Below are 18940 nucleotides of genomic sequence, written 5' to 3' on the forward strand. Positions count from 1 at the left end.
GCAGGGACAGGATCAAGATTGCAAGCAATGAGGAATGCAAGACGGCACTAGCTGAGCAAAAATGTTCAAATCAGAAGTTGCATAAGTAGTAATGTGGATTCCGCTCGCAGCAGGCGAGAGAAGGATGACAGCAGGGTGCACAGGCAGCGCAGGCTGTTTATAGTGTATGTGGAGACCAAGTAGATTGAAGGGAAACAGAACTTCAGCAGGTAGAACAATTCTGGAATAAAGGCTTGAAGAATCCCAGGAAGTAGAAGCCCACCTAGAAATAAGGCTGCAGTGAGGGAACCTTACCCTGTTGATTAAAGGTGTGGACGGCGAATGGAGGAAGAGTAGGATAATTTAACGGGAGGCACAGGGTCCGCTGGTGCACCGTCCACGCCCTGAGAGGCCCAGACAGGAGCATTGTCAGAACGCTTAAATGGGGCTCATAGAGGGGGCCAGCTTCGCTGCCGGCTCCTGACAAAGGAATTGGAAAAACTCAATCCCAGCGAATCTGCATTGTGCGTAGGCGGATTAAGGACAGGAACAGGCATCTAGTCTTCAGAGGCCACGACGGCCGCCATCATGGAGCGGGAAGTGCTCTGGTAACAATAAAAGCCCAGCAAGGACATTACCTGGGGCGAGGCAAACTCCTCCACCTGGCCGCGACGTTTCTTGTGCAGGATGGTAGATGACTGATCCCTGGAAAGATCCGGGTGCACAACACTCTCTGGGGCGGAGAGTCATTTGCTATCATTGACAGGGGTTGACATCCATGTAATAGTCCTTTAGGAAACCAATTGACTTAGCCTTTTGTTTCCCTCATAACAAATTGTTGTCAAGGGAGACATTTCATTAGATCTGCGAAATATGTGGGGTTTCAGTTATGCTTCCCCTTTGCCTCAGGTTTTGCCACAGGCTTTGGTCCAAAGCCTATGACTGCAGTTTTTAAACAGAATGTGTTCCTCATTCCATTTGGGCCAAGGAGTGCTCCTTCCAGCATTGTGTTATCATCCAGCTCCTCAATAGGAGGTAGGCGTACATGCATATATTGCAAGAACATTGTTGATCTCCCTTTTGACTACAGTGAGCCTGATTTGACAGAGTATTTATGAAATTGTGAAGACTAAAGATGGGAAAAGTTCCTTTGACACCAGTGGATCAGGGATGTTCCACTTGGGGAGTACCCATCGCTTGGGAAGAGACCTCAACGGTTTCTATGGTGGATGCCTGTAGGTGGAGCAACGGAGGGAGCCGGAACCAAGAAAGGAGTGGTGCGGGGGCTCCCATGAGAATATCTGTAAAATAATGGCTCAAAATGCAATTGGTTTTTTATGGTAGCACATGAAAAAAAAAAACAATAGATGCAAGTCACCAACAGTGCACAGGAGTATTTTCCAACAAACGTTCATGATGCCTTCCCCAAAACACATGCCAGTATAAAAACATTTTCTTGCTGGCTGTTCGTATACATGCTCATGCAGGCTGCAGCATTAAATGCTAGTATTACAATACAAGAACTATCAGCTTGTAAAAACAATTATGCCACAGAAAAAGTATATCCAGACTGGTTGTACTAATGTAGGCAAGTATAGCCACTTAACACTTAATGGGCCTCATTCCGACCCAGGCGGTAAGGGTTTTACGGCAGCGTAAACAGCGCCGACCCTTACCGCCTGATTCCGAGGTCCCTTAGCGCCATGGAGGATTTAACACCTGCTTTTAGCAGGTGTTAAAATCCATGGCGCTAAGGGACCTTGTTGTTAATTACGCCACCGTAATTTACGGTGGCGTAATTAACGCCTTCCCCACTCCCATTATGCCCTATGGGGCAAAAATGGGAATGGGGAAGGGTAAATGGGGATTGGGGACTTACCGCCCCGCCAACCTCGGAATGGGGCGGTAAGTCCGCCAACCACCATGGCGTAAACATAGTTTACGCCATGGTGGTAAAGGTACGACCCAGGCGGTAACTTACCGCCTGGGTCGGAATGAGGCCCAATGTGTGCATGCCCAGCCAAAAATACCAAATAAATACCATTGCACAAAGAAATTATAGCTAGACTGACTGCACCAAAATATGCCACTCTAGCCATGTTATACTTATCATGGTTGATTTCTCATAGACACCCAGTAACACATGCCATGCCACAGTGAGAAATTATAGCTAGGCTGGCTGCACCAATATATGCATGTCTAGTGATGCAAGAACACTTAACACTTGTTTTAATCATAGATGGCCAGTTAAAAAAAAAGTAATGCCGTAATAATATATTAAAAGGTAGACAGACTGCACTAAATTGCAGTTTAGCCACATGAAACACATCATGCATGCTTTGAAAAGGCATACTGTGCATCCAGGATAAAGAAAACATGTTAAGTGGCATCAGTCTGCATGCACTTTCTTACTGGGGCATGCCATTTATTACTAGGAATGAAACCCAGTATAAAAAACCAAAGACCTTGGTTGGCATGCCATTGCCCACCCATACATTTAGCTGCCCCACTCCCACTGTGGGAGAAGTGCTGATAACTTTAGGGGCCTTCATTCAGACAGACACACATGCTCTCATACAACATACAAGCAGGTTCATACATCACACACTAACTTGCATGCACACGTACATAAAAACAAAACACACATACATACACAGTTAATTAACAAAATACATTAAGACACTTTACATTCTCAGCACATGATGGTCTGATCCTCCTCTCTGCAGTGTGAACACACTGACAGGAGATGGAACAACTCCTGTCAATCAGTGTGCCTACACTGTTAGAGCAATATTCAGAGGTGGTGTGGCAAGACTTCAGACACCCTGCCTCCTCCCATTATTTGCATGCTACATTTTGAAAGTGCATAGCGGGTGCATAGCGGGTATAGGCAAGAAGCACAGTCTCCCGTGCAAATAAAGCACAATAGTGGGCTGTGCTGCCTGCCACCCAAGGAAGTGGATGGAACTCTCCCCACTCCCCATAAGAAGCTGCCATTGCCTGTAGGGTAGCAACTTCATATGATGACTAGCTTTCTTCCCATCATCTGGTGCAGGTCTCTATAGAGGATTGGGTAAGTACCTCACTCTTGTATCATTGTAATGAACAGTCTGAACATTCTGGAAAGACAAATAGGAACAAATTACTTACCTCTCAGTGATGTTCTTTCTGATGGATGTTGCTTCCACGGGTTCCTCATCTATCATATCCTATATGCAGCGCAGCTGATCTTTGGAAACCTTTCCGCCACAAAGGGGGTGCAGTGAGGAACCACCTTTCAGCGAAAGAATGCCAAACCCGCTAAGGGCTCGGATTTTAAAGCTTGCACGGATTGTGGCCGGCAGATGTCGGTGTCGGATGTATTGCATGGGGGAGAAGTAGATCATCAATAATTGCAATTCGTGTCAGTCCATGCATCCCAAGGCCTTCTGGGAAAAGGCAGCTAAACCCTTCACCTACCTCCACAAGGAGTCGGATGAAGGCATGTGTTTTGGGTCGAGGTTGTGCGGCACAGCGCACTTATCTGAGGACAGGTCACCTACGAAGAAAGACAAGAAGAAGCACTGTAAGGGGTCTCAATTCCATGGCGATTCTTCTCGTCATTATTCTTCTTCGTCCTCAACTAAGAGGAGTCTTCACTCCAGATACGCATTGGAAGCAAAGTCACAGGTACCGTTTCCTACCTAATCCTCCACCCTGGAGGAACGGGAGCACTTCCAATTGAAGATGCTGGACACCTTCACAAATCATTGGTTCCGACAGGTTTGTTGACGGGGCCAACAGCAGCACTGGCTTCTACCGGACCCACTGTGTTGCCCCTAACTGGCAGGGTGCCCACATTTGAACACTCATGCGCTGTGGATAGGAAATCCTAGATAAGGACTCTGTGGGAGTAAGGAATCACTTTGAAACCTTGGTATATAACATTTTCCTTTCCTCGTCAGTGACCCAACAAGATGAGAATACTAGAGATATCTTCAACATGTCAGGAATTAAGTGAGGATCAAAGTCATAATGTCCTGATTATGAATGTTAATACCAATCACACTGAGCCTGCCCTTCCCTGCCAAAGATCCCCACCCATTTCTCCCCCTTCATGATGTTGTAACATCAAAGTGAGATGGAATAAAATGAACAGAAAGGGTTACAAGGTCCCTACAACCTTATAGCCCCAAAAGAGCTGCGGTGCTAAAGATGATTAGTGAGGCAGGATTCTGTATTCAGGCTTGGGGAGACCTTGAGAGATGACAAGGAAGAGAGGACTCTCTGTAATGGGGTTTCCATTCATAATCAGTACACTAAAATAAAAATACATTCAATAATAAAGAAACGGACACAAAAAAGAACATGCATGTAGTAATTTACTAAAAAGAACTATGCGCTATGACTTGCCTGCATTCTCGGATTTGCCGCAAAGCTTTTCCAAGTTCATTGTTCTTTAAGCACTCGAGCATAGATTGAATGGCTGCCTCTGTTGTGCTAAACGTGGGCTCAGACAAAACTGTGTCCATGTGAAGGGAATCTGCTGAAATAATGGCGGTTGCCTCCTTGAGGTTTTTCTTCAGGTCGCCGAGTTCTCGAGACATATTTATCAGCTATACAAAGGAAAAACATGTTAGCTCAAAAATTGGCAACATGCTACAGTTTTCACTTTCCTTCAAACTCATTATCGAGCACACTGAGGGAATTCAAGTATATTCCGCCACTATACAAATGTACTGTACCAGTTCAGCCACCATTTTTCATAAACCGTATTAATTAACTGTATTTAAATGCTGGGTTGGATGGTATGCAAAAGTATGCTCTTGTCAGCAGGATTTTAAAATTGTGTTGCCAGCACATATTGCTTAACACCTAGTGAAAAGGACATGCATCGGGTCAAAAGTAGGTAACTGAGATGTGTCTGATATTACACCTGCAAAAAGTAGACTGATTATTAAATGTCCAATACATTAACAATGAGTTACATTGCTGCAAAATGAAATTTGCACATTTCCAAATCTGCACTCGGTTACATTGAAACAACGCCGTGCAGCATTCAGGCTTCCCCAGAAACACAGATCTTGCTGCTAAAGGTAGTCCAGACAACAGCTTGCATCTTTTCCTAAGGGTCAGCAGTGCTTTGTGAAATGTTTCTTCTGCGCATAATATGAATAAACATCATTTCTACCTTTAGATGTCTTAGGATACTTCCTAGCATTATGGGTTAATTCCCAGTTTATAGTCCTGAAGCCTCTTGCTTTTGGGGATTTCTTACTCAGAAGAATCACAAATAGATACGCGTCAACTATCGACCAGGTGCAAGGATTGTCTAGAATGTGCTCCTCTATGGCGGTGTGGCTAGCATCCTGTCTACATAAACGCATACACCAAATGGGACAATAGTCAAAGAGAAAAAACAAGTACCAGCTGTGCTGTAAGCAAGTACAGGGTCTACAGGAATTCCCGTGGAGTAGAAATGGGGCAAAGCCCATGAATGCTCAACATAGAAAGCCATAACCTTCTGCATATGCCACTGAAAAGGCAATGCAAAAATCTCCCAAGTTCAAAGTAATGCAAACTGAGTTATAAGAGGCCCTCTAGCGGATGGCGAAAATCTTCATGAACCAGAACCAGAGATGCACACTACTACATAAAGGAGAAGATCCCCAGCACCGCACTGCCTGAATCTGGTCATTAATAAAGTGAAGAAAGAAGTATTTCTCCTGGGAACACAAACATGAAGAAAAGTTAAACACTCCTCATTGCCAACGAGGCACCGTTGCAGAATACTTGCTCAAAGTGAACACCCTAATTGCAAATAACTAATGATAAAGTACAGAGTACAAGATACAGGCAAACACGTGGCATGGGTCTTTTAGAAAACACGATCCACTTCCGCGAACAGTACCCCAAATATGAAGAATTAGAACTAAAGAGAATAGGATTACTAACTTCACAGGTCTTCAAAATGAACACAAAATGTATATTTTGCTTGGAGAAAACATCAGAAAGGTGAAGGAAAAGCAGGAGAATATTTTCCCGATTGTGACACCATCAGACAATAAAAACTTATCTGCACAACGCTTGCCAATAATTGTGAACCTTTAAAGGTTTGGCAACAATTATAAACACAGAAGTAATGCCAATAAAGCATTATTTTTTCAGACTCATTACAAGTTTGCCGGTCTGGAAAAAAGTGCTGGTAACAAATTACCGGCAGAGTTTTCACTGAAGCACTGGCACCAGGAATAACGGTGCCGGTGCTTCAGTGTTCCAGGAATTTACTGTTCTGCCGCAACCCGTAATATCGTGGTAATACCGGGATATTGGGCGGTGGAAACGGTAAGGCGAGTCCGATGATGGACTATATCTTTATTGAAATCTGAAAAATCCAAACATATATTTCAAACTCACACTAATCAAGATTAAAAAGGAAAACATTTTTCTATAGGTTAGCAATACATCTTCTTAAATTGTGTGTGGCAATGGCTAATAGCTTAAGGGCAGTGATAAATCAAAGCGTACCTATACTAATATGCCCTCCACCAAGCCCTGGTAGGGTAAGCCTGTTGTGGTCAACTAATATAAAAAGTAAAGCTTTTAACAGTGATACCTATGGTTCAGATCACAACCTTTACATTGGACTACCGTAAAACAACCAGTTCTCAAAGGAACTATCACCAGCCAAAATTGTAAAGACCCTCCCAGTTCCAGTGGAGTTACCTGCTGTTCAATAACCCCACTGTCAAGCTGGATCTTCTCCTACAGCAATTCCACCAAGTCTTCAGCATTCTCATGATTTTGAAAAAAGGCGGTGCCAGACACTTTCCACTTTCAGCACTCAAAGTTTAGGAGCTAAAAGAATACTCGCCTTTAGAACGTGCCCCATAATTGCCCTAGTGGGTCAAAAATGTCTTCCGCATATGGTTAGTATCCTCAATGACATCTTGAAAAGGAACAACTGTCTGTTCCCTACATTTTAACTACTGCCCTCCGGCACCACAGCATTTCAAAAGCCATATTCCTTTCAGTCCCGCTCCCCATTTGGACAAGAAAAGTTGGACCTGCCCCTCCACCTCATATTTCCGGGTTCTTTTCTATCTAAAATTGACTCGTTTAGAGAGTCCCCTTCCACCTTGCTGTTCCTATATCCATCTGATGCAAGGTCTCTCAAATTCAACCCTCCAATTTCCTATGGAAATCCAACCCATCTAATCTGAGATGGCCTTTGTGTATTTCCAAGCCGCCCTAGACAACGCTGCAGTTTCTTATTCCCATAACCAAATATGTGACTTGTTCCTTTATTTCCTCCTTTCTTGCAAGTCTTTTATTTGTAGCATAGTTGTTGAGTGCTCTACTTTTTCGACATACCCCTCAAATGTCGTGACATCCTTATTCAGCTTATCTAGTTTGGCATTTCTCTTATAGTAAATCTTTCAATTCTCCTTGGCATTGCCATTATAGCATGTTTTTATGCGAGGAACAGGGGATCCCACTGCCATTCCACCCTCCTTCTGTGAAGCCCTTGGTGTAAAGAAGTCCAACCTCTTATTTTTCCCAGTTGATGCGTTTCTGAACCACTCTGAGCAAATCTAATCTCACAAACCGGAAAGTGTGTTTCTGCAGCAGTATACTGCAAGGTATTGCAGGATTATTCTTTGCAGTCAACTGCCAGCACAACACTAGAACATCCTGCACACTGTATGGTTCAGGATGCTTCAGAGGAAAAGACTATGGGGATGCTATTTTTAAATTGCCATAGGGAAATCCCAGATCATCGCTCCTGGTGGCCATTCCCCACATCAAACAGCAAGCCCAAGATGAGCATAATTTTCTTGTCCAAATGCGACCTGAATTTCACAAGACCACCACCCCCCATTGCAGGATTGCCTATTGAGGGTTGCAGAGATTTTCTAAGCTTGTGAGGCTGCTATTCTAGAGCCCGGCTACACAAGAGGATATGTTGCTACCAGTGGTTAATTCAAAATCTATTTTGTAATTTCTTTATACAGATTCAATTCTTTACATATTACCATCTTATTCAAGGATCTTGAGATTAGGTGAAACGTTATTTGTCATGATTCAATCAAGCTTTTGAAATCAATTTCAGCATGTGTCTCAATTATCATTGTGCGTAGGTTCTACACAATATTGTAACATGATTCAACAATGGTTTGCATACTAACAGTATTACAAACGTGCTAGGGCAAAAAGATAGTGTGAGTAACATAGAATATACATAATTTCGAAAAACAGCACAAAAGAGTGACACAAAATATCTAAAGATTTACAAAATGAATTCGGGAGTAGTCTAGAGTTGACGCAGCATATACAAATAAATGAACCGCCTTCGCCAGGACAGGACTCCCAATTCTTTCTCACATCCAAAGGAACGGTCTACAGTAGGTAAATTCCTCACTATGGGAGCTTTGTACAATTGTTTCATACTAGGCCATCTTCTCTGATAATGAGGAATGCACATGGAAAATAAATAAGTAGACTGACAGAGCAGTTTGGAACAGTATTGGAGTAAAACCCTCTTTGAGTGGTGACTGAATTGGGGGCCAGTCAGATGAAGGGAATGTGCAGCAGTTGCGTGCGCACAGGAGGCAGCTCGGGGCAGAGTCCATCCACCTAGCTAGGCAAGGTAGGGTCTTGCTGTCAATTCTGCAGATTCCTGGTAGTGCCAGAGCTGACCCCCATCAGGGTTTGTTCTGGAGATGTGGGGCAGATAAGCCAGACACTCCAAAACACCTCACTTCCAGTGTTCACATAGGCTCAGGTGTTGGGCTAGCATCTGCCATACAAACACATCACTATGATTTCTGGTGTGAGGGTATGGACTCTGAAATGGAGGGATTACGTTGGAGTATTTTGGTCATTTAGGTCCAGAGCTCATTAGACCTACGCCCATATTCTCAGTTTATAATCCACGCCCTCCAATACAGAATTCTTGAATATTAGTAATGCTCTCATTTAGCTTGTGGTTGAAGGACAGGGCTGAGGCTATACGGGCAATTTGACACTGCAGATCAACACCAACCTCAATAACAAATATTTATACGTAAGAGGGCAAACACAATGCAAACCAGCATTGAACAAGCCAACAGTTGGGGCAGTTGCCATATACACAGTGAAGCGGCTTGTGAGAAACTGGGAATGCGCATGGAAAAGGGGAAACACATTGCAGAAGAATGGGTCATGCGTTATGAAGTGTAATTGTCAATAGTGGCTAGCTGTTTTCTTTCACTTTTCAAAAAAATTGAATCTTATAGGCATTTTAGTTTGCTGTGGCAAGTATGCAAATGCATTGAAAGATCTTGCACATGGAAAATAGGACCACAAATGAATGGTAGACAAAATCGTGTTTGCTGCACTCCTCATAATATTGGATTATTTAATGCTGGCCTCATAAATTCTACTTTAGATTGGAAAATTTAACAATTTAATGTAGTTCAGGGCAACTTTACTGTTAATGATCTAATGAGTAAAATGGTTACTAGTGTACGCATTTTAAAATTGGGAAAACCTTAAAGGCATATTTACGATGATTCCTTAGCATACCAGAAAAAAATAATGAGGAAGCAGATCAGACAGATAAAGCTGTTCAATAAAGATCTGGAAGAAAAATGAAAAAAATTAAAAAGGTTAAACAAGATTATAGGAAATATTGTAAATACCGTAAAGCTTTTTTGATGCAGCAGGGTTCAGAAAACATGCTATATACACTTATTAAGAGGGATACTGCTTCTTTTTGGGCTTTAGTTAATACACAAGGTGTCCTTTGTGCTACGGTCCAGTAAAACTCGGTTACCGAGCACATATGGATTAAACATTAAAAAAAATGGTAATCTCTGAATTGGAGTATTCAAATGGGTAATTAACTCCTCCTCTGATATAGCTGTGGATGAAGATTGGAGGTTGAATATTGATGTTGAGGTTTATGAGACTATTGTGAAATGCAATTTCTCCAGAGCTGCTGGACCCAAATGCCTCACTAATAATACTCTAAAAGGGAATGCAAAATATTGGGAAATTGTATAATCAATTCTTTACGATAGCATTGTTTAAAGTCTCAAATTTCCCTCTTCTTGGCGTACCGCTTATGTCGTTCCCATCTACAAGAAGGGCTCAAGGATTGGAGCAATTGGCTTTCGCTCAATATTATTAATTGATGCGGATAGTAAGGTACTTGTATCTCTATTAATGCATTTGGAAAATTGGGCCCAATCTACGGGTAGGATCTCTAAATTGCAAACAGGATTTCGAAGTGATCATTCTACAAATCTTAATGGTTTTATTATTAGGACAATTCAGGAGTATACCTGGTCTGACTCTACTAGATGGAGAAATTACTTACTGTAATGTTCATTCTATGGATTCTTCTCCTGCAGATTCCGCATCTGATAGATATCCTCATCCAGCTCTGCTGCTCTGAAACTTTTTTGAAAGGGACCGTAGTGGACCTCGACTCAGCTGTTGATCGTCGATGAGTCTTGCTCGGTGCTTGATCGTCGGCTCCAGATGTCATATGCCACGTCACTTCACCCCATACCTCAGTTCCTCCCTTTTCTCCCTGTGCTTGAACGCTGCAGAGGAAAACGATGGGAGGCAATGCTAACCAGCCTGTAAAAAACGTAACAATGGAAACATCCAAAAGGGGAGACCCCGCAGACTTAGAAAAAGGAAACTTTTTTGGGGTAAAAACAGGCGACTAGCCAGATAGAAGCGATCACCTCAGAGCCAACACCAGGCGTCCCTTTGCAACCAAAAAGGTTGTTTTCAAAGACAACAGTCTCAAGGTACAGGAATGCATAGGCTCAAACAGAGCCGCCATCAAGAATGTCATAACCAGATTAAGATCCCAAAGGGAGTTGGGGGAAACTTATTCACAAGGCCCTTCAGGAATTGGGCCATAACTGGGATCAAAAAGAAAGACCCTTGATCTGGGGACCTTTTAAACACAGACAAGGCTGCCAAGTATGCTTTGACTGTGGTAACCTGAAGGCCTGCTGAGGCCAGTGACAGAATGAGCTCCATCACTGTAGTGGTGGGGCAAGAGGTGGGGTCTATCTCGCGCTCCCTGCACCATGCCTCAAATCTTCTCTACCGGCACATCTACATATAGCTTGTAGACGGTCTGCGTGCAGCCAGCAACACCTCAAGTACCTCCTCTGAGAGGTCCCAGTCATCATACCTCATCCTCTCAAGAGTCACGCATGTAGGTTGAGGGACTCCGGGGTTCAGTGGGGTACCCGACCTTCCGCCTGAGTCCGGAGATCTGGGCATCAGACTTCCCTTGGATCAGCCAGTCACCCAGGTACGGAAATACATGGACCCCGGATCTCCTGAGGTGAGCCGCGACAACCGCCATGAGCTTGGTGAAGCCCCTTGGAGCAGAGGTCAACACAAAGCGAAGCATTTTGAACTGATAGTGCTTGTCCCCTACGAGGAGCCTCAGGAACATCCTGTGCTTTAGATGTATCGGCACATGGAGAGAAGCCTCCTGCAGATCTGTTTATACCAGCCAGTCCTGAAATTCGAGAGCGTGGAGAATTTCTCTCAACGTCACCATCCTGAATTTGTCTTTCCTCAGAAACTTGTTCAAGGTCCAGAATGGGACGGAGACGTCCTTCTTTCTTGGGCACCAGGAAATACTCGTAATACCAACCTGACCCTCTCTGATAGAGAGGTACCTCTTCCATGGCACCCTTAGACAACAAGACTTTCAGTTCTTCCTGGAGCACCTATCCCGGTTGGGTTGGAGGTGGTGGGGTCTGTCTGGTGATTTTCTTAAGAAGGGCAGACAATAACCCCACAAAAGGAGATGCAAGGCCCAGGCATCGCAGGTAATGTTCTGGCCCGGGGCCAATGTTCTGCCAACTGTCCACCAATCGGCAAGTCGTGGGAGAGGAAATCAAAGCGGCTTAGAGGGCGGTGCCGCCCCTGCCGCTGTTTGCTGGCCTCTAGAAGCTCCTCTGCCCCTTCTGGGACATGGGAAACGCCTCTGCCTCGCCTGTGGGAGCTGTGCTTTCCCGCCGTAAGGCACAAAGTGCCTGTAGGTCTAGCGATTTTGCAGCTATTTTAGACTCTTTGAACCTTTCCAGAGAGTCATAAGCCTTCTGGCCAAAAAGAAACTCTCCCTCGAAAGGCATGTCCAGTAGCCTATTCTGGGCGTTTGAGGAGAAACCAGAAGTTTTGAGATAATTTTGCTTTCTCAATACTACCGCCAACCCCATCAAACGGCCAACGCAGTCGGGCACTTCTAGTCCTGTCTGCAACGACTGCTCCGCCTTCCCATCTTCCACCAGCCGTGTAAACCCATCCCGCATTTCACCTTCGGGAGATGTACTGTGTTGCCTGCTTCACGGCTTTCCATAGATCAAATGAATTTTTTTTTGCAGAAATCCACAGGCCACATTGGTGGCTTTTAATGTCATGCTGCCAGAATTAAAGACCTTCTTGGCCATTGCATCCAATCTTTTACCCGCTCTGTCCGGAGGCAGATTTGAAGTGGTTTCCGCAGGCCTGGTGGTGATTGTGGCTGCCTGCACAACAAGCCCTAGAAGCCAGGAAAGATGGATCTCCTCTTGCCGGCCTTTACTTCCCTGTAAAGTTAAGAGTTGACCGGGGGAATGGAGCAGGGATGTTGCCACAAGGAGGCTAGGAGGTCTGACATTGCCAGTTTAAGTGACATGTTTTGCTCAGTTACAGGACCTTCATCCAAGGTGTCCGTCAGCTTGTAGCCCTGAACAGGATTTCTACTACCCTTTTCATTAAAGTCCTAAATTTAGCAAGGGCGTGTGCATAAGGCTGACCCTGCTGAAATTCGACATCTGGAAATGTGTCCAGGCTGCTGGCGTTGTGTGACCCTTGGGCTAAGGCCTACAGGTCAGCTTGGTTGTCAAAATAATCAACACCTCCTGACCCTGTATATGGCGCCCAAAATTGATTGCATGGACTCAAAGAATCCCGACCTGGAGAGCGGATCGAAAGATCTGAGGGTTTCTTTCAACGCTGATGGAACGGCTGCCGAGTCTTGGGTAACACATGGACGTCAGGGACGTCAGCCTCCCGATGCTCTAGAGAAGGACCAGCTGTCGATGGTTTATGTGCCTTTTTTTTTGCATAGAGCCCAGAGGCTTCTTTCTCGACGGCTGATGGTCGACGGATTGGCAAATGTGGGGTCGGGAGTGCCGAGCACCGCTTCGCTTCCGGGGCCTGCTGTTCGATGTGGACACCGGCACCTGCAGCAGCCAGAGTCTGAAACATTTCAAGCATTTCTTTTTTTCAAACTTTCCCACTCTTCTTGAGTGGTTGGCCTAGCTAGATGAGGATATCAGATGAGGAATCTGCAGGAGAAAAGAAATCCATTGAAGTACATATATGGCATCCATTGATTTAACCACTGCTTTTGATTTGGTGGACCGTAAAAGGCTTTGGTCTAAACTAGACTTTTGAGGTGTGCCTAAAGGTTTGCTGCTGCTTATTAATGGCCTTTATGAAAATGATCGCATAAGAGTCAGACTCAATAACAAAGGGGATATGTCAGAGCGCATTGAAACTAGCTGCGGTTTGAGACAGGGTTGTGTTATTGCCCGGCTCTCTTTAATTTATATGTATCAGACATTTTTTACTATTTGTCTCCTCGCTCTTTTGTTCCCCCGAAATTACGCCAGTTTGTTATTCCTTTCTTTTCATATGCTGATTTTCTATTGTTGGATAATACTAAGAGCGGGCTGCAGAGGATTTTAACAGTGTTCTCGTATTACGCTGCGGCCAATGTCTTCAAAATTAATCCAACAAAGACGAAAATGATGAAGAGTACAAAACCATTAATTTATACATGGTCGTTTGAGAAGACAATAGTCAAATGTAGTTTGAACGCAGTGTATTTAGAATTTCATATCGCATCTCGCCATTGATTACCGACATCTGTACAGTCCTATGGCAGAAGGCTAGTAGCCTTACTAATCAAGTCTTAAAAGTTGATCTTAAATTCGGAAGGCTTTCACTTAAGCCTGCCATTGCTTTTTATGAAGGAAACGTTGAGCCAAAGTCTATATATGGAATGGAATTATGGTTCGACAATGTCTTACTCCAGTTGCACCTTATAGAGGCCATGATATGGAGAGTTATATTAAAGGTTCTGAATGCAGTCCCATTGGCAGCCATACGGTTTGAGTTGGGGTTACTGTTACGTGTGAGAATACTCTGGAGATTGCTTCTCCCATAAAGGATACACTATACTCGGAATTGTGTAAATGCATGGATAGCTTTCCCCCAGTGGGGCCCATAAAATGTGTGACTAAAGTAGGAGTGTACAACAATTCTGAATGAGTTAAGCTTCGCCATCGAAGATTTGGTTAAAACACCATCTTAAGTAAAGGCGGCATTATTTGACGCTGACTGGGTAATTATGTCGGAAAGCTTTCATAGTTATTCCTCTTTCGGATATTTGGTCCATGAACACGACAAAAGAGGAGTTACCTCACCTTATTTAAGTTTGTTTCCTAATCGATCCTATCGTTTCATGTATTACGATGGGATTTCTTACCCACTAGAAGCGTCCTATTAAGAAGGGGAATGATCACCAGAGAAGCAGCATGCTGTACCACACTGTAGATTTTGTGATGCTGAAGATGGTACTGAAATAACTAAACATTTAATTTTGTACTTTAGAGCACTAGAAAGTATAAAGAATGGCGTATCTTGATCCGATACTTGCAAAAATAGAATTGTTAAATGATGCTAATTTATTTTGCCTTGGGGGTGGGGGGACGACAATAAATTCTGATAGGTTGGCAGTTGCAGCTTTCTTGAATTCCTTAAAATGATGTGAATGATGAATTGTAATGTTTTGTATTAATTTAATAACGTGTTTGTGGAGTGTTTTCAAATATGAGATTAAAGTGTATGTTTTAAATGAAATATGGTATTGTGATAGTTGTGTACATTTTTCTAATGTAGCTGTGTTCATTTTTAAAGATTATGTATTTTAATATGAATGTTTTTTTGTATTTCATGTACAGGTTTTTTTGAAACCATAAACATACAAAAAAATAGGAAACATTTTAAAAAAAAAACTTAATTATGTAATTGTTTGTAAACATAGTAATACTCCCGTGGTGTTTTAACTTTTAGTGGACAAAATCGTACTTTTGGAGGCCAACACACATGTAACAAAACTGGGGTTAATAGGGCAGCGCTTCACATAAAAGGGTAAGGTAAAGCATCCTACATGTAAGTGTAGGCTGATCTCTGTACATATGCATTGTACGTTTACATAAAATTAGTCCATTGTCTTTTTTGTAATATGTAGTTTTTTTCCAATGCAGAAGTTGAACTCTGTTAAAGTACCTATCCTAACTCATTGGGTAATGGATCAAGTGGGGTGATCATGGGAGCCAGTTACCTCCATCTGCTTAGTGGTGCAGGACCTGGAGGCAGCGTGAGGAAGGTCCACTAATCGACCCTGCCCTTCCCTCTCTGCATGGCAGGGACTTGTCATGAGGTGCAATGAAAAGCAACTGGCATTTAAGAGATTCGAGTTCGAATAGAACACGGAACATCAGTAGAGCACTTGGGGCTGAAGCAGCAACCCTTCAGCATGTATGCATTCCATGTCAGTCCAATGTGGCAGTGGGTTGCAGATCCAGGACCGGCAGGGGTGGGGCAGCTGAATCAGCAAGGAAACCCCAAGTTAAGTTAAACAAGCCAGTCTCTGGAGAGCACACAAAATCACACTCCCGGACAGTATGGATCAAGGGCAGTCCCCTGGGGTGTGGTTAGAGCCAGGTACAGAGCAAAGTGTTGATCAAAGCCATGTGGAAATCTGGGGACTACAGTCAGAGATTCAGAGAAGGAGTTTGTTGGAGGCAGCTGGAGAGGAGGTGGTTAGAAGTACGGAAGAGGAGGTGGTTTGAAGGAGAAAAAAGGTAGGGGGAGGTGGAGACCAAAGTGGGAGAGAAGCAATAAGTTCTTTACCTGTAACTCCTGTTCTCCAGCATTGGCATTTTTCACAGATTCACATACTGTTTTGATATTCCCATCGTCAGGCGGGGAATCTTCGGTAACATTAAAAGCAGTTTTCATTTGAATCTGCAGTCACTTTAGTGTTCTCTTAAGAGTTGTTTTGGGTCACCTTGCCCCATAGCAACATGCCTTAGCTTCACCCTTGGAGGCCACCTTCAGATTAGCATAGCGCATGTGAAATTGGCAAGATGAGCCAAGAAGAGCCATAAACGGGAGGGTCGTATGTGAATCTGTGAAAGATGACAATGCTGGCAAACAGGAATTACAGGTAAGTAACTTATTCCTTCCCCAGCAGAGGATATTCCATAGCTTCACATGCTGTTTGTGTATGTGCACACTGCTTTATAATCTATTTATACAATGCAAAACGGGCGCAGGAAATTGTCTCACCTTGAGGAAAAGCTCATCTTATGCGAACAGATGGCAAAGCACTGCATGTCCGACCCTGGACTCTGGAATCTCAGTCGACGCAGTAGAGCCTTGTGAAGGTGTGGACAGACCTCCACGTGGCACTCCTGCAGATATCCATCACAGAGGCACCACAGAAGAAGGCAGTGGTGGAAGAAGGAGCCTTTGTGGAGTGCGCAGGAAGCATCCTGTTAGCAATGCGGTGGCAGTAGGAGATGCAAGCAAATTGCCATTGGGAGATGGAGGACTTAGCCCCCTTTCCACAACCGTGGGACCAAAAGCCACAAACAACTGAGAAGACTTGCAGAATGCTTGTTAAAAGGCAGCATAATGCTTTAAAGACTGTGTGACGTCCAAGGAATGCAGCAAGCAGGAGTAGAAGGAGAGTCAAGAAGACGGGCAGGACAAAAGGTTCATTAAGATGGAATGACAAAAGCACTTTGGGCATGAAAGTAACATTTGTCCACAACACAACCTTGGATTTGTGTCAACACTAGGTAGGGAGGCGTGCAGGATACAGCTTGGATCCCCCGCACTTCCCCGCCAGAGAGAATGGCGATCAAAAAAATCTTCAAATTTGATGCTCCCCATGTGCAAGGGCATAATGGGAGGATCCATGAGTGTGGAAAGAACAACGTTTAACTCCCACACAGGGGTCTGTGCCCACGCAAGCAGGAATGGCTGGAAGAAACCCTTCAGGAATTCCTTAACAAGGTGATGAGACCACAACTAAGGTGTGGGAGATGTGCGAATAAATCTGGAAATTGCAGCTAGATGGACTTTAATAGAGAAATGTGCAAGCCCACTGTTGGACAAAGACAGAAGGTATAGCAAAATGTCTTGAAGTAGAAATCGAAAAGGATCAATAAGATTGGGAGCACATCAAATCGTGAAATGTTTCCATTTGTGATAGCAAGAGATTGTCAAAGGAGTGCAAGCCTTAGCAAGAATGTCCCAGCATGGGGACGTGTCCGAATTATAGGGACGCAGGAGCCAAAACGCAGGCTTGAAAGGGGTTGGGTCGTGGTGAGGACCGCACCCTCCCAAGAGAGGAGATTGAGGACTAGACACAGATGGGTCGCAGGTGCCGATAAGAGGTTGAGGAATTCCAAGCACCAGAATTGTCTCTGCCAGGCTGTAGCCACCAGAATCAATGTGTACTGTTCTCATCTGAAAGTGTGTAGGACCCTTAGGAAACAGAAGGAATGCATAGAGAAGCTTGCCTGTACACCGAAGGTGTATCAAGCTTTCAGCTTGGAGGAACTTGCTGCGAATGCAGTGCATTTTGTATTTTCCCTGCTGGCGAGGAGGTCTATCTCCTAAATACCCCATGATTGAAAGATGTGCAGAAGTTGTGGAGGGGTTGCCACTCATGGCAGGAGCGTAGTTCCTTGGTGAGCGAGTTGGCATCAAACTGTGGATGCCTGGCAGATGAAAGGGGGACACAGACATCCTGAGTGCCAGAGCCCATTGCCAGAGGGACTGTGCTTCCAGTGAGAGGAGAGGTGATCGGGTGCCGCCTTGCTTCCATTGCTTCCTTATGTAAAACATTTTGGTTGTGTTGTCCGTGAACACACAAACCACCTTCCCCTGTAGATGGAGGCAAAAGGACTTACATTTCCTCGAGCTGAAAGCAGTTTTCTGGACACTTAATGTGTAACACTTTTTTGACTTGGGACCACAGGCCTCTGGCATGGTAGTTGCCGGTGAGAAAAATCCAGCCCTCTAAAGATGTGTTGGTCATGACTGTGATCTGATGGGTCAGAGGCCGTAAGGGTGCACCCTGGTTAAGATTAGTGGGCGCAGACAACCAGCGCAGGGTGTCAAGGAAGGGGCATGTGAGACAACTTGTTGTCCAAGTTGCCCGAGATCTGCTCCCAGACGGCGTCCAAGAACTATTGAAAAGGAGTCGGGAGTGTTGTATCAGAGGAATGCAGGATGACATTTCAAAGTGCAGACTGACGCAAGTTGTTTCTGAGAGAGCAGATTTGTCTTTGAAAGGAGGACTTTGACCCGGTCAGCCAATGGGTAGCAGTGCAAAACTATGTACATTTGTGCTCCCAGGAATAACATCTGCTGGGAAGGAGTGAAGCAGGACTTGCTGTAATTGATGGAAAATCCTAGCAACGATAAACAGTGTATCGCCGTTTTGGTGCGACGTATGGTCTGAGTAAGGGAAGGAGCTCTGATAAACCAATCATCGAGATATGGGTACACGTGGATGCCCGTTCAACAAAGGTGAGCTGCTGCTGCTGGGGCCAGACATTTTGTGAAAACCCCTACGTCGGACACTGAGGCCGAAAGGTAAGGCCTTGAAACCGATAGAGTAGGACTGTCACTGCAAACCAAAGGAACTTCCTGTGGCAACGAGGTGTAGGGACGTGGAAGTATATGTCTTCCAAGTCCTGCAATGATAAGAAAGAAAACCCCTTGTTGAAGTTGGCCGAGTATCTGTTGAACTGTGACTATACTAAAGGTCTGGGATTGGATGAATTTGTTTAATAGACAAATGTATAGAATTGGTCTCCAACCACCC

At 44.3% G+C, this 18940-nt stretch overlaps 1 protein-coding gene across 6 annotated transcripts in view; it reads right to left on the minus strand.

Moving 5' to 3' along the window:
• FRY (FRY microtubule binding protein) overlaps positions 1-18940 on the minus strand; it is a 1191674-nt gene that overhangs the window by 22498 nt on the left and 1150236 nt on the right. For all 6 annotated transcript variants that reach the window (XM_069639765.1, XM_069639761.1, XM_069639760.1 and 3 more), the window contains one exon: positions 4372-4574. In XM_069639765.1, coding sequence (XP_069495866.1) covers positions 4372-4574 — 203 coding nt within the window. The remainder of the gene's footprint in view (positions 1-4371; positions 4575-18940) is intronic.

This window comes from Ambystoma mexicanum, chromosome 7q (genome assembly GCF_040938575.1).
Source record: "Ambystoma mexicanum isolate Mex_15411 chromosome 7q, UKY_AmexF1_1, whole genome shotgun sequence".
In the NCBI taxonomy this organism is placed as follows: domain Eukaryota; kingdom Metazoa; phylum Chordata; class Amphibia; order Caudata; family Ambystomatidae; genus Ambystoma; species Ambystoma mexicanum.